Here is a 25,692-nt window from a genome sequence, read left to right on the forward strand (position 1 = left end):
GCTCTGACTTCACCCATTTGCTTTAGCCTGCCCTCCAAAGTGGCCCCCTGGCAGATTATTTTGAAGAAATGCAACTACCAACAGGAAGGTTCCCCACTCTGGCCTTAACACGGCAGATTGAGTGGGTGAAGAGACTCACCCATGAAGCTCTGGGTATTTCCTAAATGATTGCTCCAACAGCTACCAGTTTAAGTTCTGGGGTAGCTATTCTGTTTTTCTCCCTTTCACAGCAAATATCATGGGGGAAAAAGAAGGAAAAAATTATTGAATGATGGTATTGAAGAAAAACTTGACTGGAGGCATCAGAGAAGAGGTTCATATTGGAATTTTAATTAATGTCAGAATAAATGTTAATATACTAACCCCAAGGAAGTTCATAAGTAATTACAGAAGTATGAATGATTTTCAGATGTGGCTACTACATTTATTCTTCTGATACTGGGTAAAAAAGTCATTTTTTTCAAACACAGAAGAATTTCAAGAGGCAAGTATCCTATACGTTAGAAAACGTAACACTTTCTATTATAGTGCCATATTCACAACTTACAGTTATTACTTTTGCAAAAAAGAATTTAATAGTCCTGATAATATGAAACAAACATAATGAGAAATGTACACAGTATATATGCATACATCTATTATTAATACTGTAGCATCATTGTCTTAAAGGCTCAGTTATTGTGTTTGATTTATATTGATATTTGGATTTTCATCTTTTTGGTCAGTTAGAAATCTTTTCTGCTTCTAGGGTCCATATTTTGTAGTATTCAACATATAAGCAGATGTAGCAGAAATGACTTAATCCATCTGGTTTCAGCTGCTAGTTTTGTGTTTTCTCATACGTAGTACACAATACTTAGTTCCCAAGGATCTGCTGCCTTTAAAGAACGAAGAAGGGGACTTATTTCTATTTGTTGTTTGGAGCAAATGTCTAACCTCTCCCATAACAACAAATATTATAAACATTACAAAGAAAGCCATTGTTAGTCTCTACATATAAAACGTGAGAAAAGCAAAGCTATCGGCTATGTTTTGCCAATATACTACAAGTATGTAACTTTGCCAGCATATAACAGAATGGCATTGTTTTATAGGAAGTAGATTTACATGAAAATACGATTTCTACTTCTTCTTTATGGAAGATATTTTAAAAGAGAATAAATAAATCTAACACTCCTTCAGGATTATTTAGTAACCTATTTTTATAAACCTGTCTGCTTATTGACAAGCATAAAATTTATTGGCACTGCAGGTAGTGATGAATTCTTTAAATGTTTAAAGAAGAAAAAATACATATCCAAAATAATCGTATTTCCAGTTTGTGTAATGCAAAACATAAAATGAAACTTGGAAAATATTTCTAATAAATGGACTGATTTTAATAATATTGCACTCTACCTCCTTATTGGTGGGGGTTTCTGCTGTACCACAGACATCTTGATGATGTTGTATACTTGATGATTCAGCACCTTGAGGTGAAGATGGATCAGGAGATGGAGACTACAGGATATACAAGGAAATATAATTCTGAGCAAGTAACATATAACATTTTACTATTTTGGTCTCAAGGTTCAAAATTGGATTGAGGGTTCCAAAAAAATAGTAAACTCAGTTAATTTAACTGAATTCCCACAACACTACCTTCAGATTTATATTTACTCATTAAGAAATAAAACTGAGAATCACAAACTGCAATACTGAGCTTGAGCAGTACTTCAAATTTAAAGAGAAAAAAAGTGCTTCAAAGCATTTTGGCAATTCTTAAAAAAACTGCATCTTCTCTCCCAGAAATGGGAGAAAAGGAATGCATGGTGGCCCTACCCAGCTACAATACAATCCCATAAGAAGTCATGTTTGTTTTAAGCAGTTGTTGATAGATGACAAGTGAAAGCCCAAGGTACTCCAAAGTACTCATTCCTCCCAATCCATATGGCTTCCATCTTGATGATATTCCAAAAAGTACTGAAAGCCTGGATTATTTTCCAGGTCTGGGAAAAGGATGATGTAAGACTTGGTTTTGTTTGGTTTTCTTTTCCTGATGAAAACCCCTTTGCTGCTTTATTTTATTGTTTTAGCTTTTTTTATAATATAAAGGGTTCAGAATTGTTGGGAGTCAGGCATTCTTTAAAGCTATGTAAATAAGCAAATAATGTTTTCTCTTCAAAACCTGTATTATTTATCAATTCCGGATTCAGTTTTAGCAATATTTACCCATGATAGTTCTAGAAATCAACAGGTTTGTAAAATTAACATAAACAACCTACCCCATTATTCTTGCTTCATTCATCATATAGAGGTCCAAATGGTGGCCAATTCATTTTGAGATATATTTGAGAGCAAGGAGGCATATCCCATCTTCTTTCTGCTCATTCATCTTCCCTGCTCGTTCATATATGTTTTTCTTACATACTACACCGTTTATATACCAAAAGACTATAGTTGTTCGAATGTAATTCTGTTGCTGACACTAAGTTGCCAAGATCAGATCCATACATGAAATATAGACAATTTGCTCTGAATCATTACACATCAGACCAATAAGCAGTGCCTCTGTTGAAACTGTTGTTCTCTTGCAAGACCTTGTGCTATGATTGATGTATTTTCACTCAACAAAAAATACCAGCACAAATATTAATTTACTTACTATTTACAATAGCATTTCCTGTTTCATATGTAAATTATCATATCATACATTAGGCAGAACAACGTATATAATCTATATACTTTATGACAAATTAACAAACTTATTTTTATTGCAATGCAATCTTACTAACAATTTGTAATTATGCTAATACAATCATTTCAATGAATATTACCTGTACCTATTAATGTAGGGCTAAACTTTAATTAAATAGGATTTAATCCTGAGTAAACATGCATAGGGCAGCAGCATCTATCACTATTTATTCTATTTCTATAATTTACCTACCATGTTCCTAAGATACTCAGTGTCGTACATCCAGAAATTCTCCATTTTGAAGTTGCTGTTCAACAAGAAAATAATCCACTAGCAGATGGCAGCAAATTGCTTTTTCCAGTGGTATTATACGCTCAAGACTTGAAAATGAAGCCAGTAATAGGAGATGTTGCTGTGCTACCTATGTAGATTAACCTTCTCTGTTATTTAATAGCTGTAAGAAGGTCATTCTACTGTAGCAAATAGCTCCTGCTCCATAAAAGGCTGTCAGTTGTCTATTCTTTTTATTTTATTGCTTTTCAGGAGCTTTTATCTATCAGAATTTAATCCTACTAGTGGCTTCCAAATAATAGCAATACAGTAGCAAATACTATTATCAACATGTGAAATAGAAAAAGCATTTAGATTATTCAGTTTATTTTAAATTTATTCATTATGAGTCATCAGATCATTGTCAAAGCTACCAGAAAGATAGATTTTCTCCACGGTTCTTTTAAAAACCAATGATAAATTTGAAAACTTTTCTACTGAGCATCTTTTAAAACACTGTGAGTAATGCAGAATTAAATACATATCAGCATTAATAAAATTGTTGTTTTAAATACTCATTTCAAATACATTATTTCAATTTCAAATATTCAATATTCATTTCAAATACATGATTTAAACATTAGTCCTTTGTACGCATGGAAAAGAAACAAATCAAACAGCATGGCTGATCTAATTGTTTATAATAAAAAATTGAAAGAATGAGAGCTTCTGAATGTAAGACATACCATTTCAGTGATACTGAATCAAGAATCAGTCTTAGACCAGGAATGAGAAGAAAGAAGTGGGAAAAAATGATATGAAAATAGAATAAATGTAGGAAGAGAAACTATGACTGCTATAGGTATTCCCTACTTAACAATGGTAATTGGAATCAGAATTTCAACATCACGTGACCATGTTACTTAGCAATGGCGGACCTCACTACCGTTGAAAAGGAGGCCATAAGACATTAAATCACATGACCACAACTTCCAAGTTCCTAAAGGCTTCCCCATTGACTTTGCTCATGGGAAGTCAACAGAGAAGGTCACAACTGTGACTGTGTGACCACAAGACGTTGCAAAGTTTGGAAATCCAGACTGATTGCCAAGTGCCCAGACTGCAATCACATGACCGGGCACAGCACTGAAACGGCATTGGTCGCGTTGGTTGATGATCTCTGGAGGGCTCGGGACAGGGGTTGCTCCTCTGTTCTGGTCCTGTTAGATCTCTCAGCGGCTTTTGATACCATCGACCATGGTATCATGCTGCACCGGTTGGAAGAGTTGGGGATGGGGGGCACCGTGTTATGGTGGTTCTCCTCCTTTCTCTCCGACCGGTCGCAGTTCGTGTTTGCAGGGGGGCAGAGGTCGACCTCGAGGCCTCTTATATGTGGAGTGCCTCAGGGGTCGGTCCTCTCGCCCCTTCTGTTCAACATTTATGTGAAGCCGCTGGGCGAGATCATCCGTGGCTTTGGGGTTAGATACCACCAGTACGCTGATGACACCCAGCTGTACATCTCCACCCCGGACCACCCCAACGATGCCCTTGAAGTGATGTCCCAGTGCCTGGAGGCTGAACGGATCTGGATGGGGAGGAACAGGCTCAAGCTCAACCCTTCCAAGACTGAGTGGCTGTGGTTCCCGGCATCCCGATATAGTCAGTTGACTCCATCACTGACTATTGGGGGCGAGTCTTTGGCCCCCACAGAGAGGGCTCGCAATCTGGGAGTCCTCCTGGATACGCAGCTGTCCTTGGAGGAACATCTGACGGCTGTAACCAGGGGGACCTTTTGTCGGGTTCGCCTGATTTGCCAGTTGCGGCCCTTTCTTGATCGGGATTCCCTGTGCACAGTCACTCATGCCCTCGTCACCTCTCGCCTTGATTACTGCAACGCTCTCTACATGGGGCTCCCCTTGAAGAGCACCCGGAGGCTCCAACTGGTCCAGAATGCAGCAGCACGGGTAGTGACGGGAGCAGCATGGCGCTCCCATGTAACACCGCTCCTGCGTGAGCTGCACTGACTCCCGGTGGTCTTCTGGGTGCGCTTCAAGGTGTTGGTTATCACCTTTAAAGCGCTCCATGGCATAGGGCCTAGCTATCTTCGAGACCGCCTGCTGCCACCCATCATGCGCTCCCACAGAGAGGGCCTCCTCGGGGTGCCATCAGCCAAACAGTGCAGGCTGGTGACCCCCAGGGGGAGGGCCTTCTCTGTGGGGGCACCTACCCTCTGGAATCAGTTGCCCCCAGAGATAAGGAGAATCCATGACCTCAGTGCCTTCCGCCGTGCCCTTAAAACCTTCTTTTTCCAACAAGCCGGGCTGGCCTAATTTTTTAAGTGTTTCTAATTGTTTTGTTTATCGTTTTTAATTAATGGGGCCAAATTTATATATATCTTTTAACTGTATTTTAATATTTGTATTCGATATTTTTTACTTGGCTGTTCACCGCCCTGAGTCCTCAGGGAGAAGGGCGGTATACAAATTCAAAATAAAATAAAAATAAAAATAAACTATGGGTGTGCTGTCATGGCCAGAACTTTTGAGAACCGGTTGTAAATACCACTTGTGCCATCACAAGTTCAAATAGTCACTGAATGAGTGCACTCATTGTAATGTTATTTTTGAAAATGTAAGAGTGAGGTAGGTGTGTGTGTGTGTGTGTGTGTGTGTGTGTGTGTGTGAGAGAGAGAGAGAGAGAGAGAGAGAGAGAGAGAGAGAGAGAATGTATGACTTGAACATATTAACACAAATATCTGCAAATACAGTTGAATACAGGATAACATATGTGCTCTGCAAAGAACTTATCCCAACTTTGTAGAAAAGTATAATTATGTAATAAAGACTGTAACATATTCTACACTAGCCCCCCTGCCCCTAAATGATAGACAACTTCTAGCATCTAAAGTTTGAAGAGTGATGCACGCACACGCACATATACATACACACACACACACGGCTTATGACATGTAACAAAAGTATTGAATTCTCTTGAAAAATGAAATTTTGTCTGTTTAAAAACCTAAATCAAAAAAAGCCAAAGTGATGTGACACAATTATATTATTGTGGCTGCTATCATTTTCTAACAAAAATGTTTATTTCTTTTTTTGTATTATTTATTTGTAATAGAAGCTGAACTAAGTTTGCAAAATAAAAGAAATTGAAGTAAGAGGCGGGGACAGTTAATCAATTAACAAAGGTCTGACTATTACAGCATTTAAAGTGTGCTATTTTGGAATGCGGGTGTTCATTGTATAATTTATTATAAATAAAATGTCCTCTCATCAGCGTTCTGAAGTACAACTCCAAAACTTTTTTTTAAGCAAATGTTGAGCACTTCCTCACATCCATATTGCTGATCAGAATCCTTTAGCCCCTTCCAGCACCTGAAACCTACTCAATTATTCAGTGCAACCTTCTCTATTCCCTTTATTAATAATAGATTGTCCCTGCTATAGGAAAAACAACAACCCCAGAAGCTTTACAAAATAACTCTAGCATTGGATTCAGAACTAAGTTAAAAATAGAATGAGCATTACCTCAACAAAGAGGTGAAGACACACATTAAGTTAAAAAAGTACATTAAAACTCCAGTTCATCAAACCATATTACCCATGTGTATAATTTTCAAAATGACACGAAAACAAATCTGTGCTTCTCTGAAGCTTGCAAACCAAGCAAAGGCTGTCACCAACTGTTCTTCAACATGGCTGAGAGGTATTCACTGTGCGAAGTTATTCCTCTGTTGGTCCCAAAAGAGAGGGCGCACAAACTCAGGAAGGAATGCCTTTATTTGATAAATGTATCACTGCACAAAATGCAATGTCTTCTGAGGAAACGGCTTTAAAATAATATGTATTAAAGCTAATGGTTTCTAAACAATGGTAACAGTAATGGTTACTAAATGTAACCTGCCTCTGATCAGAAAAAAATGTGAGGGTCCAATATGTCATTATGACAGACAATCTGTAATTTAAAAAATGCTCTAGCCACTTCTTTTTGAAGAACAGAACCTGGAGTTCACAAGTCTGAAATACCCAATCTGTGGTCACCAGGGAGCCGAAGAACCCATTTCTTGAGACCTGCGCAGCTCGTGACCTTCCCTTCCGATGTTCAAAATTACATTACTTTTTTAACTGGGTGACCTACATGCAGTAAAGTGCTAAATCTTCAGCACTATTTTCATTTTTAAAAATATAAGGCTTGGGGGTCTTAAATAGATCCTTAGGAAAGAAAAATACAGGATGCATTCATTTGGCCGGTATTTTCTTAGGAAGTTTGCTTTTGCTTGTGTACTGTGAATATATTTTGCTTGTTTGTTAATTATATTCTAATACGTGGGCATACAGAATGAGCGTTTTGACTGCTACATACATACATACAAACGACATTGTTTTTCTTCTATCAAATGGATATTGCATGCTTTGTGGGAGCAAGCAAATATGCAATATAACATTTGGAGCTGGAACCTTGTTTTTGGCTTGTACGTTGATTTCTTCATGCAAGCTATAGATATCTCTCTGTGCCTAATTGGTACATCTTTTAAACAATGGTCTTCTAAAACATAAGGTGTATCAGCATTGATTTATATTCCAAAATATTTTATGACATCCCGCAAATAATCCTAGCAGATTAATAGACAAATAAATAAATTCAAATTATATAACAAGTGATGCCTAGAGTACCATTGGAGAAAGATAAAGAGCAAATCTGACCAAACCTGAGTAAAAGTTCATATTTGGGCTTCCATTGTAGCAATAAGGGGGACAAAACATCACTATTTCTGCATCCTTATTGCATAATGCTGATGGCTGCATGACAGCCCTGTTTAGGATGCCCCACTCCCTATTGGGGTTCTTGGGCCACAGGTTCATCTCCAACGCTGTGGTGAGGAATATTCATGGTATCTGATAGGAAAAGTCATTCAGATTAGCTTGGAGTTGGACTCTAACAGGCAAGTCCTAATGAGTTGCCCAAGGAAGAATTCTGTGATGTTATCTGGACTGAGTTTGATTCTTTTGCCCAAGAACAAGGTGCTCTTGCCTGTTAGTCCAACCCCGTTTGTTAGATCCTGGCTTCCCTGGGTTATTAAAACAATTTAGATGAACATGGGATGGCTTCATCTGGTGGTTTGAGCCTCTTTGAGAGAGATGGTGGTCCCACCAGCCTTGAAGGAGATAGCAGTAAATCCCTTCCTCAAGAGGTCATTGCTGGAATAGAATAGAATAGAATAGAATAGAATAGAATAGAATAGAATAGAATAGAATAGAATAGAATAGAATAGAATAGAATAGAATAGAATTTTTTTATTGGCCAAGTGTAATTAGACACCCAAGGAATTTGTCTTGGTGCATATGTTCTCAGTGTACTGGATAATTGTTGAAGAATTATCTTTGTTAGAAAATTATCAGCCAGTTTCAAATTTTCCTTTTCTGATGGAGACTGTGGAAAAGGTAGTTGAATGACAGCTAGAAAGATCTTGGACAATCTTGAATTGTTATCTAGAGTGCTTTCAATCTAGCACCAGGCCAAGGTACAGTGCAAAGATAGCACTAGTCATGCTTGCTGATGACTGTTAGTGGCGTCTTCAGGATCGGAGTGGTGCATCCATCCTAGGGCTCCTTGATATTTCAGCAGCTTTCAATACTTCAACCACATTATCCTTCTGGACTGGCTACGGGATTTAGGAGCTCAAGGCACTGTGCTCCAGTGGTTCACTTCCTTCCGCAATGGTCAGTTCCAGTCAGTATAGGCACGGGGGTAGAGATTGCATCTGTGGCCCTTCATGTGTGGGGTCTCTCAGGGCTTGTCACTTCTCCCCTATCCTATTCAATATCTACCTGAAAACACTTGATGAAGTCATCCGCCAGTTTGAGGCACAGTATGATCACTATGCTGATGATACCCAACTTTACATCTCCATCCTAAATGATATAGGTGAAGCTGTCAATGATCCAGTATCTAGAGGCTGTTTGGGTCTGGATGGGGGAGAATAGAGTTTGGCTCAATCCTAACAAGGCTGCAATTGTGTGGACCTTCTGTTTTGGGGATGTCACCATCTTTGGTCTTGAACGAGGCTCCACTTCCACAGCCAAGACTGATGTGCAATCTTGGGGTTCCTTCTGGACTCGCAGCTACTGCTCAAAGAGCAGGTGGCAGCTGTGGCCTTTGCACACCAGTTGCACCCTTTCCTTGATCAGGAGGCCCTTCAGACAGTCATTCATGGTCATCTTATGATTAGATTGCAACACATCCTAACTGTGGCTGCTCTTGAAAACCACCCAGAAGCTGCAGCTGGTTCAAAATGAAGTGATGTGAGCAGTAATGGGTGTCTTTCAGTGTGCCTATATTTCACCACTGCTATGCAAATTGTATTGGTTGTCAATTGGCTTCTGACTGCAATTCAAGGTCTGATTATTATGTATAAATCTCGGTATAGGATAGGGTCTGGATATATAAGAGACTGCTTGTCTCCAACTGTTTCTGTCTGTCCAATATATTCCGGAAGAGTGAGTGTCTCCAGGTCCCCTCCATTAAACACTGCAATCTAGAAGTGTGCCTTCTCTGTTGCTGCCCCCATCCTCTGGAACAGCATCGCTCCCAGACATTAGAGTGGCACCCACTCTGGGGTTCCAGAAAGCTTTGTAAACCTGGCTTTGATTCCAGGCTAGAGGTTGATATTTATTATTTGTTAAATGCCCCCGTTTTGTTGTTTTTCTTATGTATTAAATTGTGGGTCATTGGTGCTGTCTGAGTTTGGTTATTTTCTTGCAGACATTTCATTACCAAACTAGGTAATACCATCACTGAAAAGTCTGCAAGAAAACAACCAAGCTCAGAGAGCACCAAGGAACCCTGAGCTATGAATATTCTCTTCTATCAGTGTATTACATTATTTTAGTCTGAGCTGTCTGCTTGATTCAATGTTTTTACCTGTTTTCATGTTTTTCCTTGCTTTATACGATGTCCAGAGGTCACTGGACTTGGGCAGCCAATAAATTAAAATAAACAAACAAATACATTCTACCAAAATCTATTATGTGCACCTTTCTGGTATTAAATTTGCATAGAAATTTAAAAAACCTGGCACTTTAGCATGCCAAACATAAAAATACCATAATGGGGAATTGGGGGTGCTGTACTGAAAGCAAGAAAATTTTGTAAAAAGTAAGTATCGTCAAAAGAACTATGGAACAATATTTTGTGGATTATGGCAGGAAAACATCTGCTATATGGATGATTTAAAAGGTCACATATTTCAAAAGGGCTAACAATAGCTTAGCGTGATATTCTGTTTCTGCATGGCAACACACTATTGACAAAAACAAATTTATTAGCACAAGTGCTTAGAAGTCTTGTCAAGAAAGTTCATGTTTTATGCAAGCCATCTTAATTTTTTTCCTCCTTTTTGTTTGATATACAACAAAGATCAAAAGGTAGCCAAGAGGAAGTTCATATTTTAATAATTATAATTTTAAAGCACACTTTAAAAAAGAGCAGACATCTTTATGGTATGTAACATAATGTTTCCAAAGCAAATAAAAAACCTACAACCAACCTGCCAAAGATATAAAGTAATAATTTAATGGATATTCTGACATGTTTGCTTTCAAAGTGCAATTCAAAAGTTGCTATACTCACATCTCCCTCTAGTGGGGTTTGATCCTCACCATCCCTGGTTGGGCTGATATCCTGTCTCATCACCCAGATGGGTTCTTTGGGTTCATCGGGAGTATATGGAGAACGAATAGTCCTTGTTTTCACTTCCTCAATAGCTTCCTTAATGTCTTTAATGGCCAGTGATATGGCATCCCTTTTTTCCTTGCTATATCTTTGCACTGATTCCCCTGCATTAACAGGTGCTCTAGAGTTGGTTGAAACCTGATTGCTGCTTTCATGGCGCATGTTAGTAGGAACGTTAGTGTCCACATTTTGTTCTGCTTCTGGCATCTCTTCAGCAGCTTTGTCCAGGCTCTGAGAACTCATGCTTTGTTTTACTTCAGCTACTATTTGGTCTATATCTTCCTCTTGATCATAACTGTCCATACGAGGATATGGGGCAAATTCTGCCTCCTTTTCAGGACTGTCGGACTCCCCGTCGGAGCGTTCATCATAGTGGTGAAGGCGGGCACCCAAAGCTTCCTTTCGATAGTTGTCAGCTTCTTCTCTCTCTTGCTCATACAGTCTAAGACCTTCCCGCACATCAAGGTCAGGCGTGTCACCTATCTCTTCATACACATGTTCCTGCAGCCCATAATCAGCATAGGGCTCTGCATACTGCTCATCTTCCCCTCGATGGAAGAGCCTGTGAGTGTACACATACCCAGAATATGCTGCATTCATGGCTTCCTCATGCTCAATGGAATGAAAGTGCAAGTGGTTGGGAAGAGTTCGGTTGTGAATGGTTTCGGCGTGCTCTGCCTCAGCATTTTCAGTGTACTCTTCTGCTTCAGGTCGGTACTGCACTGCATAGGCACTCTCATCCTCATTCTCGAGTACCCTGTCACCTTCATAGCTGTCTTCTGCTATGGCTATGACATCTCCTTCAGCAGTGTCAGTATGATAATGGAAGCCACTTTCAGTGCTGGCTGACCGTGCTAATGTGCTTTCCTCTTCTTGCCTAGAAGGTTGTTCATGGCTGCCATTGGCACATCTTGGGTAATGAATGGCATACTGTTGCTGTTCTTCTTCTACTTCAGAATGTTCTAGGTCTGCCTCTACAGATTCATTCACTTCTCTATTTCCTAGTTCATCATTGACCTCTCCTTCAGGTGGTCCTTCAAAATGGTTCATGGCAGGTTCTACTAGGTATCTCACCTATTCTACTGACATTTTGTGTGTTGAGGCTGTAAAGAAGTTACAAAAAGAAGACTTTATTACATACAAAAAAGAGAGATATTTTAAAATCCATTTCAACTATTATAAAAAGTAGGCAATTAGTTCGCATTTCCATTTTTTTTTAAAAAAAAAAAGTCTTATAAATAAGAATTCTCCACAACTGGAATGGCAAAAATCAATAGTTACCATAAGCAGAAATCACTAACAACAATTGAGAGAATGAATGGAATACAAAGAGTACCACAGAACAGAATGGGCAAATTGATTAGACAGACAGCATAAGAAATATCAAGAAAATAAATTATTGGAAAAGGGAAAGAAAGAGGATACAAAATAACTACATGGAAAAAAAGAAAATATAAAATGTGTGCAGGTAAAATACTTGTTTTTATATGCTTGTAGCTGTTTAGATATACTTGCCAAAAGCCACATTTCAAAGAAGAGGCAGGGACAGGATGAAAATGAATCAATATTCATTTAATTAATAATTACTTATTAAAATAAATTGCTTGTTAAATAAAGTAATTATTCATAAAATTACTTAGTCCTGTACCTGCATGTACCAATAATTCTCTTTTACAAACGTAGGTCACTTTTCCCAACAGAACATTCAAGAGGAAACATATTTCACTCCCAGGAGAGTCAGAAAAGAAAAAGAAAAATCCAGAATGGAGATAAGCCATGAGAAGGGAAGGGAAAGAAAAGGAAAGGGAGCAAAATAAAAATGGATGGAGATGAAGCAAGGGAAAGAGGTATCTAAACAGGAAAGAGAAAGAGAGAGAAGTCCTAGTTAGTCATTTTAAAAAAAGGTTAAAAATCAGCAGGCAAGCAACCCCTGCCAAGTGATAGCAAAACTTCAAAGACACCATTTTTATCCATGCGTTTCAGTCTAACCTTTACCTGCCTTCATTCCTTTATTTTTAACAGTATCCTATATTCTTGTCAGCTGAATGCAAAATGACCCCCTCTTCCAATTCACAGTAGAGGTTCGTAGGGGATCCCAGGAAAAGTCATTTGATTTAAGGACTTGCAGACAGGTGTTATGAAAAGTGGCAGAAATATATTTTATATTGCAAACCTCAATGAAAGTTTTGATATGCAACATTATAAATAAGGACAGCTCTAGAGCCTGAACCAGCATCAAACCATGTACTATGATAACATATAAATTGTAGTCATGGTCTATTGCAATTTTTTTAAAAAAGTGTTTCTAAATAACTTTGAAATTTGTCACATCAATAAATATTTAACACATAGAACTAATGCAAAGCCACAAATCCACCTGAATTTAACAATGAGTGGCATAAATAACATGTCATTCTTTCAGCTAAGCCCACTGACTGCAGTGCTGGGGAGACAATTTCATTACTACTCATTACTGGAATTGCTTGCACACGTTATTTAAAGGCTTTATTGCTAAATCAAGAGATGGTAATTAGCCATAACTCTCTCTAAGCAGTGACCAGGACAACTGAAGATAACTAAACTAAATTAAACAAAAGGACCCCATCCCCACAGCCTTCCTCTCCCTCTCCTTCTCCGCACTTTCAACTCTCATAGAGAGATTCTAGATAGAGTCAACTAGATGGATTCCAAATGGAGATGAGCAGGTATGAAAGAGTCAGATAAGCTCACAACCACCATTCAACTTCTGGGAACTTCACACCTTTAAAGAAATGTAATGGCCCTTGGGACACACATCGCACAGATCTTGTCATCAGAGGGGTTCAAGCAATCTCAGAGGCAGGCTATTCATTCCATGGAAGAACAAGTTAATCAAGCAGCAGAACTAACCCTATCATGACTATAACAGACAAAGACTTAGTAGACAAAAGCATGTGCAAGAGGCAGTTGAAGATAATTCCCATCTGAATTGCTGCAGCTACAAATTGCTGCAGTCTTCAAACATTGTTACTGCAGCTATCTACTCCTCCTCCTCCCCCAGAAACACAAGACACTACACTTACACCCATCTGTATAAATATGCTTTGGGTAAATTAGAGAGGGAAATTGCCCAAAGGACAACAAATTTGCATTGTGGTTGATCAGGCATCTTGCATGCAAAAGGCTGGCTCCAGTGGTCAAGGTTCAATTTGTTATTCAAAGAGTAGCCTACTTTATGCAGTGACCATACAATACTTTAAATATAGATTGCAATTTTCTTTAATTAGGGAGGGGTTTTTTATATTTTTAAAGTCTTTTTTGTATTTTAACAGAGAGAGAGAGAGAGAGAGAGAGGGAGAGAGAGAGAGAGAGAGAGAGAGGGAGAGCCCTTCCTATATTGCCTGCATAGCCTTACACAAGAAAAGCACATAACCAGAAGATTTATGTTTATTTATTAAACATATTTGCATGCCACTGCAATAAAAAAATGACTCAGTAGCACACATAAAAGATACAATACAGTATATTGTAAAGCAAAACACATATAAATATTAAAAATACAATAACACAATAAAAAGAGAAAGAGAATAAAAGATAGCAACAAGAAGTCAGGGAAAGGCTTTCCAAAAAGTTTAATCTTTAGAATCAGCAAATACAGAACCAGTTCGATCGCCATAGGGAAGCTGACAATATTGGTGCTGTAATAAAAAAAAAAAAAGTCCCCTGAAGCTCCTTCAAAGTGTGGATTTTACAACAGTTTCTCCCTGCTAGATTCAATTTGACAGGTTGAAGTTGGAAAGTGCTAAGCCATTAAGGGCTTTATAGATTAAAAAAACCCAGAACCAGATTGAATCCAGAAACCAACTAGCAACAATGCAATGCAGGGCCAGCTGCATTTTGAACCAACCGAAGTTTCCAAATATTCTTTAAGGTCAAACCCAAATAGAGCACATTACAGTAGTCTAGATGAGTGATGCTAAGGGCATGAGTAATTTGCCAGCAACAGAAACATCAGCTGAAGTTGGGCACAAGCCCCTTTGCCAATGGCTTCTACCTGTTCATCTATAACAGGAGTGTCAAACTCACACACTGGCCACGCCCACCCCCGTTTAGAGAAGGGGGAGAAAGTTGTGATATGTCAAGTGATGACAATGTGACATCGCGAATTTGACACCCGTGATCTAGAGGAACTCCAATTATTCATTCCTTGTTTTATAGGAACCAGAAAGCAGATTTGCCAAGGCAGATGATATCTAGATAAAATTAAAGATGTAATATGATTGTTTGCAGGTGTGTTCCTCCCTATACAGATTTGGGCTCATTCCTAACTTGGCTGATTACAATGAGAGATGAACATGTCAATGTAGCCAGAATGCAAAGAAATTCTCATTCTATAGCAATAAAAAGTACGGGGTGTTCATTTTCAAAATGGGCCAAAAAGGAGTTATTTCAAAGAGGAGGTCATGTCGCCTTTATTATTTTCTTTTTCTGTACTTGTGAGGAACCTGAGCGTATATGCCTTTATGAAGATTTCTCACTTAATAGGTTTCAGGGTTTGAAATAGTTAATTCAATCTATCATGCCACATCAGATTTACCTTGAAGTCACCTTCCAATTTAATTCAAGCAGTGAGTGGTTTTCTGTTGGTTGAATTAACTGATCAGAGACAGCTGAGTACACAGTCTGCTTGTTGCCTAAATACAATTAAAATCTTAATGAAGAATGGCACTCTGGATTTAGATCTCAAAACATAAAGAACCATGAATTTCTAAATAGGCCATGACCAAACTGGGACAAGGGTTCCTCTACAGAGATATGCTCATTTTCCCCATTTCAAATATATCGTATATATACATATATATATATATATATATATATATATATATATATATATATTGATTATAACCAGAGGGATGGAAGAGCAAGTCAATGAAAATGGAACGTTTTATTAGAGATTAGCCAAATTAGCAACATAATGGACAATTAAAAGATTTAGGGGAGGGGGGGAAATAAAAGCAAGATACACTTAAAATATGTTTGTTTCTTTTCTCTCTAGTCAAGAAAATGAATTTATTAGAATGCCTTTGAAAAAGATACCAAGAATTTATAAACAGTATTTTTTCATGAGCAAGAGAAGGAGGAAAGAGCAAGCCAATTTTGTGTTACCAGTAATATGGTCATTTCTTTCCATTTACTGAAGCATAAAAGTATTCTATAAAATCTACTACCTACAACTTTTTCCCAATTAGGTAAATCAGCCTTCTCCATCCCTCCTTAAAAATAGTAGCAAAGGAAGCTGTCAAAAAAAAAAAAGGGGGGGGGGACTGATTCTCAGTATTATCTTTATAATCTGACCAGTGCTGCTAAGAGATCTTCTTGTCAGAGTCATGGCTTTACATTGGATAGATCTTGGCCTCTACCTCTCTTTCCCGCAAAAGAAAACAAATTAATTGCTGAATATTCCAGGAAAGAAATTCAAGATTAAAAAATGACCAAATTACCCCCATATAGAAAAATAAAAGTTGACAAATTTTAGCTTTCCTGAAAGGACAACTGAATAATTATTTATGAACAACATAATATACACAACAATTAGAGCTCCCAAATCTATTAGCAATGGGCAGAGGCGGGGAAAATAGCTTTCAAGTCAAGCAGGCTTCAGCTACTGGCTTTATTAAATTGTTCTAATGGGAGACATTAAAAGGCAATAAACTAGAAAGTGGGAGACTGTAAATTCTAATCCAGCTACTTGGATGACTTTGGGCCAGCCCCTCCCTCTCAGTCCTAGGAAGGAGGCAATGTCAAATCACTTCCAAATTTGTCCAGGCATTCGTTAGGAATCAACACTGACCCGAAGGACCGTCTCCAAAAGAGGGGTAGTGGAGGGATAGGGATAAAAGCAGCTATGTATGAACTATACTATAATGAACAGTATAATTGTTTCTTTTTTGACAGATAATTCTTATTTTTTTCCCCAGGTTGTAAATTTAAATCTAGCATTGAACATTTTGCTCTTCAGGTCCAGCCTCTCAACAACGCTGAACTGACATGCTAAAGTTCCTAAGTTCCTTTTCATTATTTAAAGGTAGCAGCAAATGAAAGATCAGACAACTCCCAGCATGTGGAGGATTGCCCACCCACTCTATATACAGTATATGTAAAGATCTGTGAACATTCATTGCATTCAACTTAAAGAAATTATTTAATAGGATTTCACACAATAGTCAAGAAGATATGGTAAGCTGAGACAATGGATGACTGGAGGCATTTTAAATATAACTGTTTCTTTTCTAACTGAAAGGTAATTCTTATTTTTTTTCCAGGCTGTAAATTTAAATCCAGTGCTGAACATTTTGAATCTCTATTCTTCAGGTGCATTTCGCTGACAAGAAGAGCCATTCTTTGCCTTTCTTCAAAGTTGAATCCATGCAAAGGTGCTGCTTTTTCCTATAAATAACTCATGATAGCCCAAGGACAACTTCAGAAACTGCTTTGTAATCAGAACTGTTGGACAATAGAATGGGGAGAGGGTGAAACAAGATTGCATGTTTTAAATATTTTAAATTGTCTAATAAAATTAACAATCATGCTCTTCCATTTCAAAACTGTTTAAAATTCACAAGAGAGTCATTGAAGAGGGCTTTATGGAAACTGCCCTAGAAAAACCTTATAATTTAACATAAAAATTTAATGCTAACACTTGAAGCATATAATGGAAAATATATAACTTGCAGCTAACACAAAAGAATAGCTTCTTCTGCCTTGATTCACAGCTATAAAAAGGGCACGGCCAATGACTATATGGGAATATGCCAGAAGGCTTAGACACTATTCTATCTTCCCAGGAAATAGTTATTAAAAATAAGAATTGCTCATCTTTAGAGTTTAAAGAAAGGCTGCATCTGTTTTTTTTTTTTCCCAGACTACAAGCTACTTAGTCTTCAAATGGTATGTTGGATGCCTCATGTTAAAAACGGGTCAGGACTAAAACAAGAATTAAATCCAATGAAATAAAGCTTGTATAGTTGTAGTTTGTACAATGTGTATAGTTACATTTCCCATGTATTTTATATTCTTCCCTTTCCGATTCAGAGAGACACTGGTTCAAGTTATGTACCCTGGTTTAAGCTCATAAATCAGAGAAAAGAAGGAAATTCAAGTTACCACTGTAATAGGCAGACCAGGGATGAACATACACATAGGATAAAGAAAAATAATAGGTATGTATATTTGCTTAGGATGAAACAGCGAAGAAGCAAATTATTTTTATGATTTTCTAATCAATACTCTCCAGATGTTTTGATACTATAATTCCTAAAATTTGGGAATTTAAGAAACCTGACTAAAAACACCATTATGTAGTTATTACTGTGACATCATTCTAATAAGCAAACCAAGCTATGTATCCAGGAATAGGTTGCACAGAACTATGTCCAATTAACACTAATTTATCAGGCAGTGTTATAATAGGGAAAGTTTGTTAACTTTCACTCCCTCTGCTGGCTGCACACTGCAGGAAAAGCATGTGTTATGTGTTTGTATCCCTGGCTAGCTATGTTCAACCATGGTAGCGACACTGAGCTATAAATTCCCCTCAAGTTTTACAACTAATATCCTCTTAGTTAAATGCAGAAGGAAAAAATGGATTTTTATAGTCATCCTACTAAGAATTTAGGATTGAAATTTAACACAATAAATCTAATCAATTTATAATCCAAAGCTGCTCAGGAATCCTGTAAGCCTATTCACCTATATGTTTGTCTTTCAGAGAAATCCGACTAGCCACAGATTTTAGAGGAACTAAACCAAAATTTGTGCCTGGATTTCCAATCTGTATCATTTCAATCTGAAACAGATATTAAGAGTGAATTATTCCTATTCCAATGCAAAATTGTATTTGCTGTTTAGGTATTGGGTTATGTTTAAAGCCTGATTTTAGGAATATATAGTTGCCAATTTTTAACCGTGGCCCACAGTACAAAGATTATCAATACACATATAACCCACTCTTGCAGGTACACATTATCTCTGCTGTAGCAGTGTAGGTTACTGCCTTGTTATATTCCTTTTGAGAAAGGATATGGGATGCAACAATATTTCTCTGTCACTAAGATCATATGCTATCACAACAGCTGGCAAGACAGAGCTTATGGATAGCAAGATGAATGGCAGATCCATAAGACACATCTGGGTACAACAAAGAAACTAAATTAAACATGGTGCTTGGACCATTCACATAAGGACACCCAAAACCAGAAAAGATTTCTAATTTTTGGTTATTAGTAGCATCAGTAGGGAAACCTTATTTTTACAAAGCCAGTTCACACACAACACACACACACACACACACACACACACACACACACACACACACACACACACACAGAGCATAATTTATAAAAATGATTAACATGATTCTCCAAATTTCCCTGCTTTGGTAAGAGACAATGTTATGTTTCTGGGAACAAATTATTCCATATAAAAGAAAAACCACCTGTTTCCTTTAGATATATGAATTTGAACAATAAATAAAAGGCTGGCCAACATTCTCTGTATTCTTCACAAAGGGCATTTGTGAACAAAACATGCTGCAGGCTAAAAAATACATTTTTATTTGAAAAAAACGTAGCAACACATAAGTTCTAATAGTATTAGCTTCTTCAGAAGATGTTTCTTCTGCCATCCATACATAAAGCAAGGACAAGGGATCTATTTTCTTTGCTGGTTATGTCTCAAGTTGGGTATCATTCAAGCAAGTTATACTCAGTGGTGGGTTGCCCCTGGTTCGCACCGGTTCCATAGAACCGGTAGTAAAACCGGCGGGAGGCTCCGCTCACTGACCCCGACGTCACCAAATGCTTCTGCGCATGCACAGAAGAGCGCATGCCGCCCCTGCGAACCGGTAGTAAAGGTAAGTAGAACCCACCCCTGGTTATACTGTATTATATACAATTGATACAGTTGAAACAGCTGATACAGTTCTACAGAGGAATTATTGAGTCTGTCATCTGCACCTCTATAACTGTCTGTTTCGGTTCTGCAACCCAACAAGACAGACACAGACTTCAGAGGATAATTAGAACTGCAGAAAAAACAATTACTACCAACCTGCCTTCCATTGAGGACCTGTATACTGCACGATTCAAAAAAAGGGCTGTGAAAATATTTACAGACCCCTCACATCCTGGACATAAACTGTTTCAACTCCTACCCTCAAAACAACGCTATAGAGCACTACACACCAGAACAACTAGACACAAGAACAATTTTTTTCCGAACGCCATCACTATGCTAAACAAATAATTCCCTCAACGCTCTCAAACTATTTACTAAGTCTACACTACTATTAATCTTTTCATTGTTCCTATCCCCCATCTCCTCCCACTTATGACTTTAACCTTATTGCTGGTATCCTTACAATTTATATTGATAGTTTCCTAATATGATTTGATTGCTTATTTGTACCCTATGACTATCATTAAGTGTTGTACCTTATGATTCTTGATAAATGTATCTTTTCTTTTATGTACACTGAGAGCATATGCACCAAGACAAATTCCTTGTGTGTCCAATCACACTTGGCCAATAAAGAATTCTACTCTATTCTAAAATATTTTGGCACTAACAAAACACTATGAATAAACAAAATGCATTAGAAAAATGAAAAATAAAAAGAATTAAACAATGAGGAGTTCTTGGTATCCTCTGAGCCTGGTGTTTTCTTGCAGAAGTTTCATTACCCAAACTTCATCAAAATTGTTGATGTTACTTAGTTTGGTCAATGAAACATCTGCAAGAAAACAACCAAGTTCAGGGAGCACAAAGGACCCCTCATTTCAACTCTGAGTTACAAATATTTTCCTATTGGAATTAAACAAAGTTTCATTGTTATGGAATTAATGGCTGGAATTTATAAAACATTTTTATTTAACAACCGTTAGGTTCAAAATTTTCGTAGAATGATCAGAAGGTACCTTTAGAAACTTATGGATGTGGAATATTAATACAATCTTAGTTGCCATGGCTGCTTTATCAATGGGTGGAACGTCCAGCAGGTACTAAGGCATCTATCATAACAGCTTGAGTTCTAGAGTTATTCGTTTCTTGGACTCAGTAGTAGACATTTCTTGCAAAAAAAATGGTGAAAATGTTCCCCTAACTTTTTAATTAGTGATCATATTTAATTTGCATGAATGGACAAGGGTCACACTAGATCAGCAAACTGAAGATGAACTAAAGCAGGGATGTCAAACTGGCGACCCATGGGGCAGATACATCATGCACAGGCCATGCCCACCACAGCTCCGTGAAGAGGGAAAATTTCACAACGTCACGTGATAGCAATGTGACACAGCGAGTTTGACACCTGTGAGCTAAAGCCAAGACGCAATGGTGTAATCCGAAAAAGAATGATTACCCAAATGTTTAGACTGGACACATCCAGGAAACAGAGAAGATGAAAGCAAGCAGTCAGTTAAAACTGAAATCTGCTAAAAGAAAGGCATATGAAACCGAAGATTTACTTACTAATATTAAAAAAAGTCTGATCTGGACTAGATGGGATATCAAAAGTTAAAATCTATCTCCATGCAAATTCCTCCCAATTTCATCTGTATGTGAATGATGCTATCTGTAGCTTGGCCAAAAAAGATACGTAAGAGGAAAAATAGAAGTATAAAACAGAACACTTTAACTGAAGAGACTGCCTCTGAAGAACAAAACAGTGACAAAAAGAGAAGATTTTAAAGAAAGCATATAAGCTCGTAATTAAAAGGGAAAGGAATTATAAATAGAAAATATAAAGTTTAATATGTAATAAGGGCATAAGGGCAGCTTTTTTATTCTTATATCTTATTCTTATATTTTCTTCTTATATCCTACAATTGCACTCTGAAGCCCTTTTTGGAGAATGAGTTGAAGCACTGCATAGCCATAATGATTACAGTTAAGAAACTTTATTCTTGCAGATGATACTCTGTGAGAATCTGCAGTAAAGCTTGAAGGGGAAAGACCATGAAACAGAATATATACCAGCGTCCCCAGTCTGGTGCCATCTAGATGTGTTCAAATTGTTATTTTCAGAATTCCCAGTCAGCAAGGCCAATACATTGGGATGGCACCAGTTAGAGTATGAAATGTAGGACAGGTTGTTCCCAACACATATCCTTTTTCAGTACTTCTCAAGAGTTCAGAAAAGGACACTATGGAGGGGTTTCATCTTAAATTCATTAAATTAAAAGTAAAATTAGTTTATTTTAAAAAATCATTTTGAGAGGCAGCTCAATATAAATCTTAAGAACCTACTGTAGATATCTGCTGCCCTTACCCTATATTGCTGGATCCACACAACATGCTAGGATAAATACAAACCCATGTGTTGTGGTTAATTTATGTTTAACGTGAACCCAGAAAATTAAAATTGAGAAAACCATGGTCAATTAAAACTTCAGTTCCATGGCAAAGTAGTCATACATACGTAACTCTATGGAACAAAGAAATATATTGTTTTTTTTAATATTGTGTTTCTTCTTTTATGACAGTAAATCCCTACTCACTATTGCCTGAAAATGTATTGGTATTGCCGTTAAAAACCTTTATGGCATGGGTCCAGGATAGCAGAAGAACTGTCACAATCTGATGGGAATAGCCCACTGCACTTGTTCCAGCGGAATGGGCCTATTTCATTGGGCAAATAATTTCAGTTGGCAGGTTCCAAGAAGAGTCTTTTCTGCTGTGGCCATCACCTTCTGGAATATTCTTCTATTGGAAGTGAGGTTCATCCCCACAATCCTTGGCCTTCCGGCCTAAAAACTTGGCTCTGCCTCTTGGCCTGGAGTCCTAATCGGGAACTGATGCATTGGAAGTGGCTGATTGGGCAGAGAAAAGCCCCACCCTAAGGCCATCCATCATCTTGGGTTTTAGCTTTTTTTATTCGATTTTTCTAATTTTAATTGTTTTCTAGTACATTTTACTTTTTATTATATTGCAAGCTGGCCAGAGTCACTGTAAGATGGGCAGAACAGAAATTTCTTTCTTTCTTTCATTATTTTAATTAATTGATTGATTAAATAAATAAATAAACATATAAGACTTGATTCTAATTTTTATTTTGGGTTTTGCTATGCAATACAGCAGTAGCAGCAACTTTCAACTCCAAATGAAACTCCTAAAGATATTAGTGACATAAGAACGAAGAGTGTGGTGACATTTTAAACCTTTGCAAGTGACAAAAGACATAAGCTTTTGTGGAATATATTCCATTTTATCAGCTGAATGAAGTGTCATCGTAAATTAGAAGCATTAAACCATTCGTAGTTTTGAAGGCAGGATAAGGAATGGAAATGCATAAAGTACAAGCAGTAACAATTATCTTAATTGTTCATGAAATAGTTGCAGGCTTAGAATACTCACGCACTGTTGAACTGATTAATGTACGAACTAAATTATTTGCTTCTTTTCAGATACAGAATTAAAACTCTTTGTAAGTTTTCACATTTGATTCTATCTTTGAGTTCCTTTGTTCAACAATTATGAGTTGTTGCCAGTAAGCAAGTGATTAAAATAAGCCCTTGATTTAACTAACAGTATGGTCATTACAGTAGAACGGACGTTGCTTACCTGAACATCCCTTTTATGCTCGCTGTGAAGTCATTCCTACGTCTGGGTTATCCTCACTCTGATTCGTTCGACTGAGTGCCAATCATCTCCCTCTGAAGCTGGTCACGCCCACCTCCTCGGCTTCCCAGCAAGTCTTTTTTACGAAGGCGACTCCATAGCGGACGAAGGTAACAACGAAAGATGCAGTTAGGAAACAGGAGCAGCTGCAGAGGGAAACAAGCGGACAAGCCCACCCAAGGCCAAGAACGGCGAGAACACGGGCAGGACGGAATGTCTTCGCAGCGAGCATAAAAGGGACGTTCAGGTAAGCAACGTCCGTTTTCCTGACTCGCTGCTCAGACATTCCTAAGTCTGGGACATACCCAAGCTTAAGTCCCCAGGGCAGGAATCGAAGCCCCCTCCTGGCCATGGGAAGCTATTACAGATTGTAAAACACGTCTGCCGAAGGCAGCATCAGCCGAAGCATAAACATCCAAACGGTAATGCTTAACAAAGGAAGAAAGCGAGGACCAAGTGGCCGCTCGACAGATGTCATCTATGGAGGCCTGAGTAGCCCAGGCAGCCGAAGTGGTGGCACTGCGTGTGGAATGGGGTAAGATACGCCCCGGAATTGGACCACCCTTCAATTCGTACGCTTTAGAAATACAGGCTTTAAGCCATCTGCCCACAGTGGGCAGAAACCTTCTGTCCTAGAGATGCAGGAAGGAATGACACCAACAACGCCTCAGTCTTCCAAAAGGGGGCAGTCCTACTAATATATCGCTTCAAGGCCCAACGCACATCCAACATATGCCACAGTTTCTCGGAAGGATGACAGGGATCCGGTCAAAAATTTGGAAGAACAATGTCCTGCGCTCGATGGAAACAGGTGTTAATTTTGGGAATAAATGCCGGGTCCAATCTGAGAACTACACAGTCCTGGTAGAACACACAGAGGTCCCTCCTGATAGAAAGGACTGCAATTTTGGAGACCCGACGGGCCAATGTTATCGCCAACAAGAAAGCCATTTTCAAGGTAAGATAGCGCAGATTGACAGAACTGAGAAGTTCAAAGGGAGGCAACGTCAAGGCTTGTAGAACGAGCGTGAGATCTCATGTGGGATAGCGGTGTATTGCTGTAGGCCGCAAGTTACGCGCTCCTTGAAGGAAGGATCGTATCCGGGAATCATGAGACAAGGATTGTTGATTATCCCCGACCAGGACAGTAGCTAAGGCCGCCACCTGCCTTCTGAGGGTCGCCGGAGCCAGACCTTTGGCGAAGCCGGATTGAGGAAACTGTAGAACATCAGGGACTGAAGCAGTAGTTGGATCCACATGAGTCGTAGCACACCACCTGGCAAAGGCATTCCAAGATGCATTGTAAATGCGGACAGTTGATGGCCGTCTGGCTGCTTGAATGATAGATATGACTTCACTAGACAGGTGACCTTTAGTCAATCGTATCCTTTCAAGCACCAGATGGTCAACTGGAGCCATTCTGGCTCTGGATGATGTACCGCGCCTTGAAGAAGAGAAATCTGGTCTGGTGGGATCTGCCATGGTGGTTCGACAGATAGAGTCATCAGATCGGCAAACCACGCTCGTTGAGGCCAATGAGGAGCAACTAGGAGAAGATCTGCCTGCTCCATGATCATCTTCCGGATCACATTGGGGATGATCGGGATAGGAGGAAAAGCGTAGAGGAGCCCTCAAGGCCACGGAGATCGAAGGGCATCGTGACCTTCTGCCGTCGGCATCGGGAAACGGGAGAAAAACCTCGGAAGCTGTGTGTTTTGGGGCATGGCAAACAGGTCTAGCACCGGGAGTCCGAACCGGCGAGACAGGGCCTGGAAAAGATGAGGATGTAACTGCCACTCGGACTGGTCCAACTGACCCTGACTGAGCCAATCTGCCTCCCAATTGATCGCGCCTGAAATGTGCTCCGCCTTCAAGAAGAGGACATGTCACTCCACCCATGACATCAATCTCTCCGTCTCCTCCATCAACGACAAGGAGGGAGTGTCCCCTTGGCGGTTGACATGGGCCTTCGTGGCCATACTGTCCGTTAATATAAGAACATGCTTGTGGAGGACTTGTTGGCGGAAATGCACCAGCGCTAGGCGGACTGCGCGCAACTCCAACCAGTTGATGTTGTGAAGTTGCTCCGCAGGAGACCAGGTGAGCTGTGCCAGCTGAGATTGTAGATGGGCACCCCACCCGTGTAGACTGGCATCCGTGGTTAAGACGAACCGTTCCGGTTCCAGGAAGAGGGAGCCTTGACTGAGAGCTAGAGAGAGCCACCAACGGAGAGAAAGCTGCACTCGAGCCGGCACTGCAACCTTGAAAAGAGACTCCCCTCGACCTTGTTTCTGAAAGGGGAGGAGGAACCACTGTAGTTGACGTAAGTGGCGGCGCGCCCACAGGAC

General features: G+C 38.9%; 1 protein-coding gene across 2 annotated transcripts in view; it reads right to left on the minus strand.

The window, feature by feature from the left end:
• Nucleotides 1-25,692, minus strand: part of APBA1 (amyloid beta precursor protein binding family A member 1) — a 91,302-nt gene that overhangs the window by 26,715 nt on the left and 38,895 nt on the right. For both annotated transcript variants that reach the window (XM_070935595.1, XM_070935594.1), the window contains exons 2-3: nucleotides 10,589-11,793; nucleotides 1,399-1,500 (exon numbers count right to left, since the gene is read on the minus strand). In XM_070935595.1, the coding sequence (XP_070791696.1) occupies nucleotides 1,399-1,500; nucleotides 10,589-11,740 (1,254 nt within the window). In that variant the 5' untranslated portion in view covers nucleotides 11,741-11,793. The remainder of the gene's footprint in view (nucleotides 1-1,398; nucleotides 1,501-10,588; nucleotides 11,794-25,692) is intronic.

Source organism: Pituophis catenifer, unplaced genomic scaffold (genome assembly GCF_029215685.1).
Source record: "Pituophis catenifer annectens isolate HBS135680 unplaced genomic scaffold, rPitCat1.0.hap2 SCAF_2, whole genome shotgun sequence".
Taxonomy (NCBI): Eukaryota; Metazoa; Chordata; class Lepidosauria; order Squamata; family Colubridae; genus Pituophis; species Pituophis catenifer.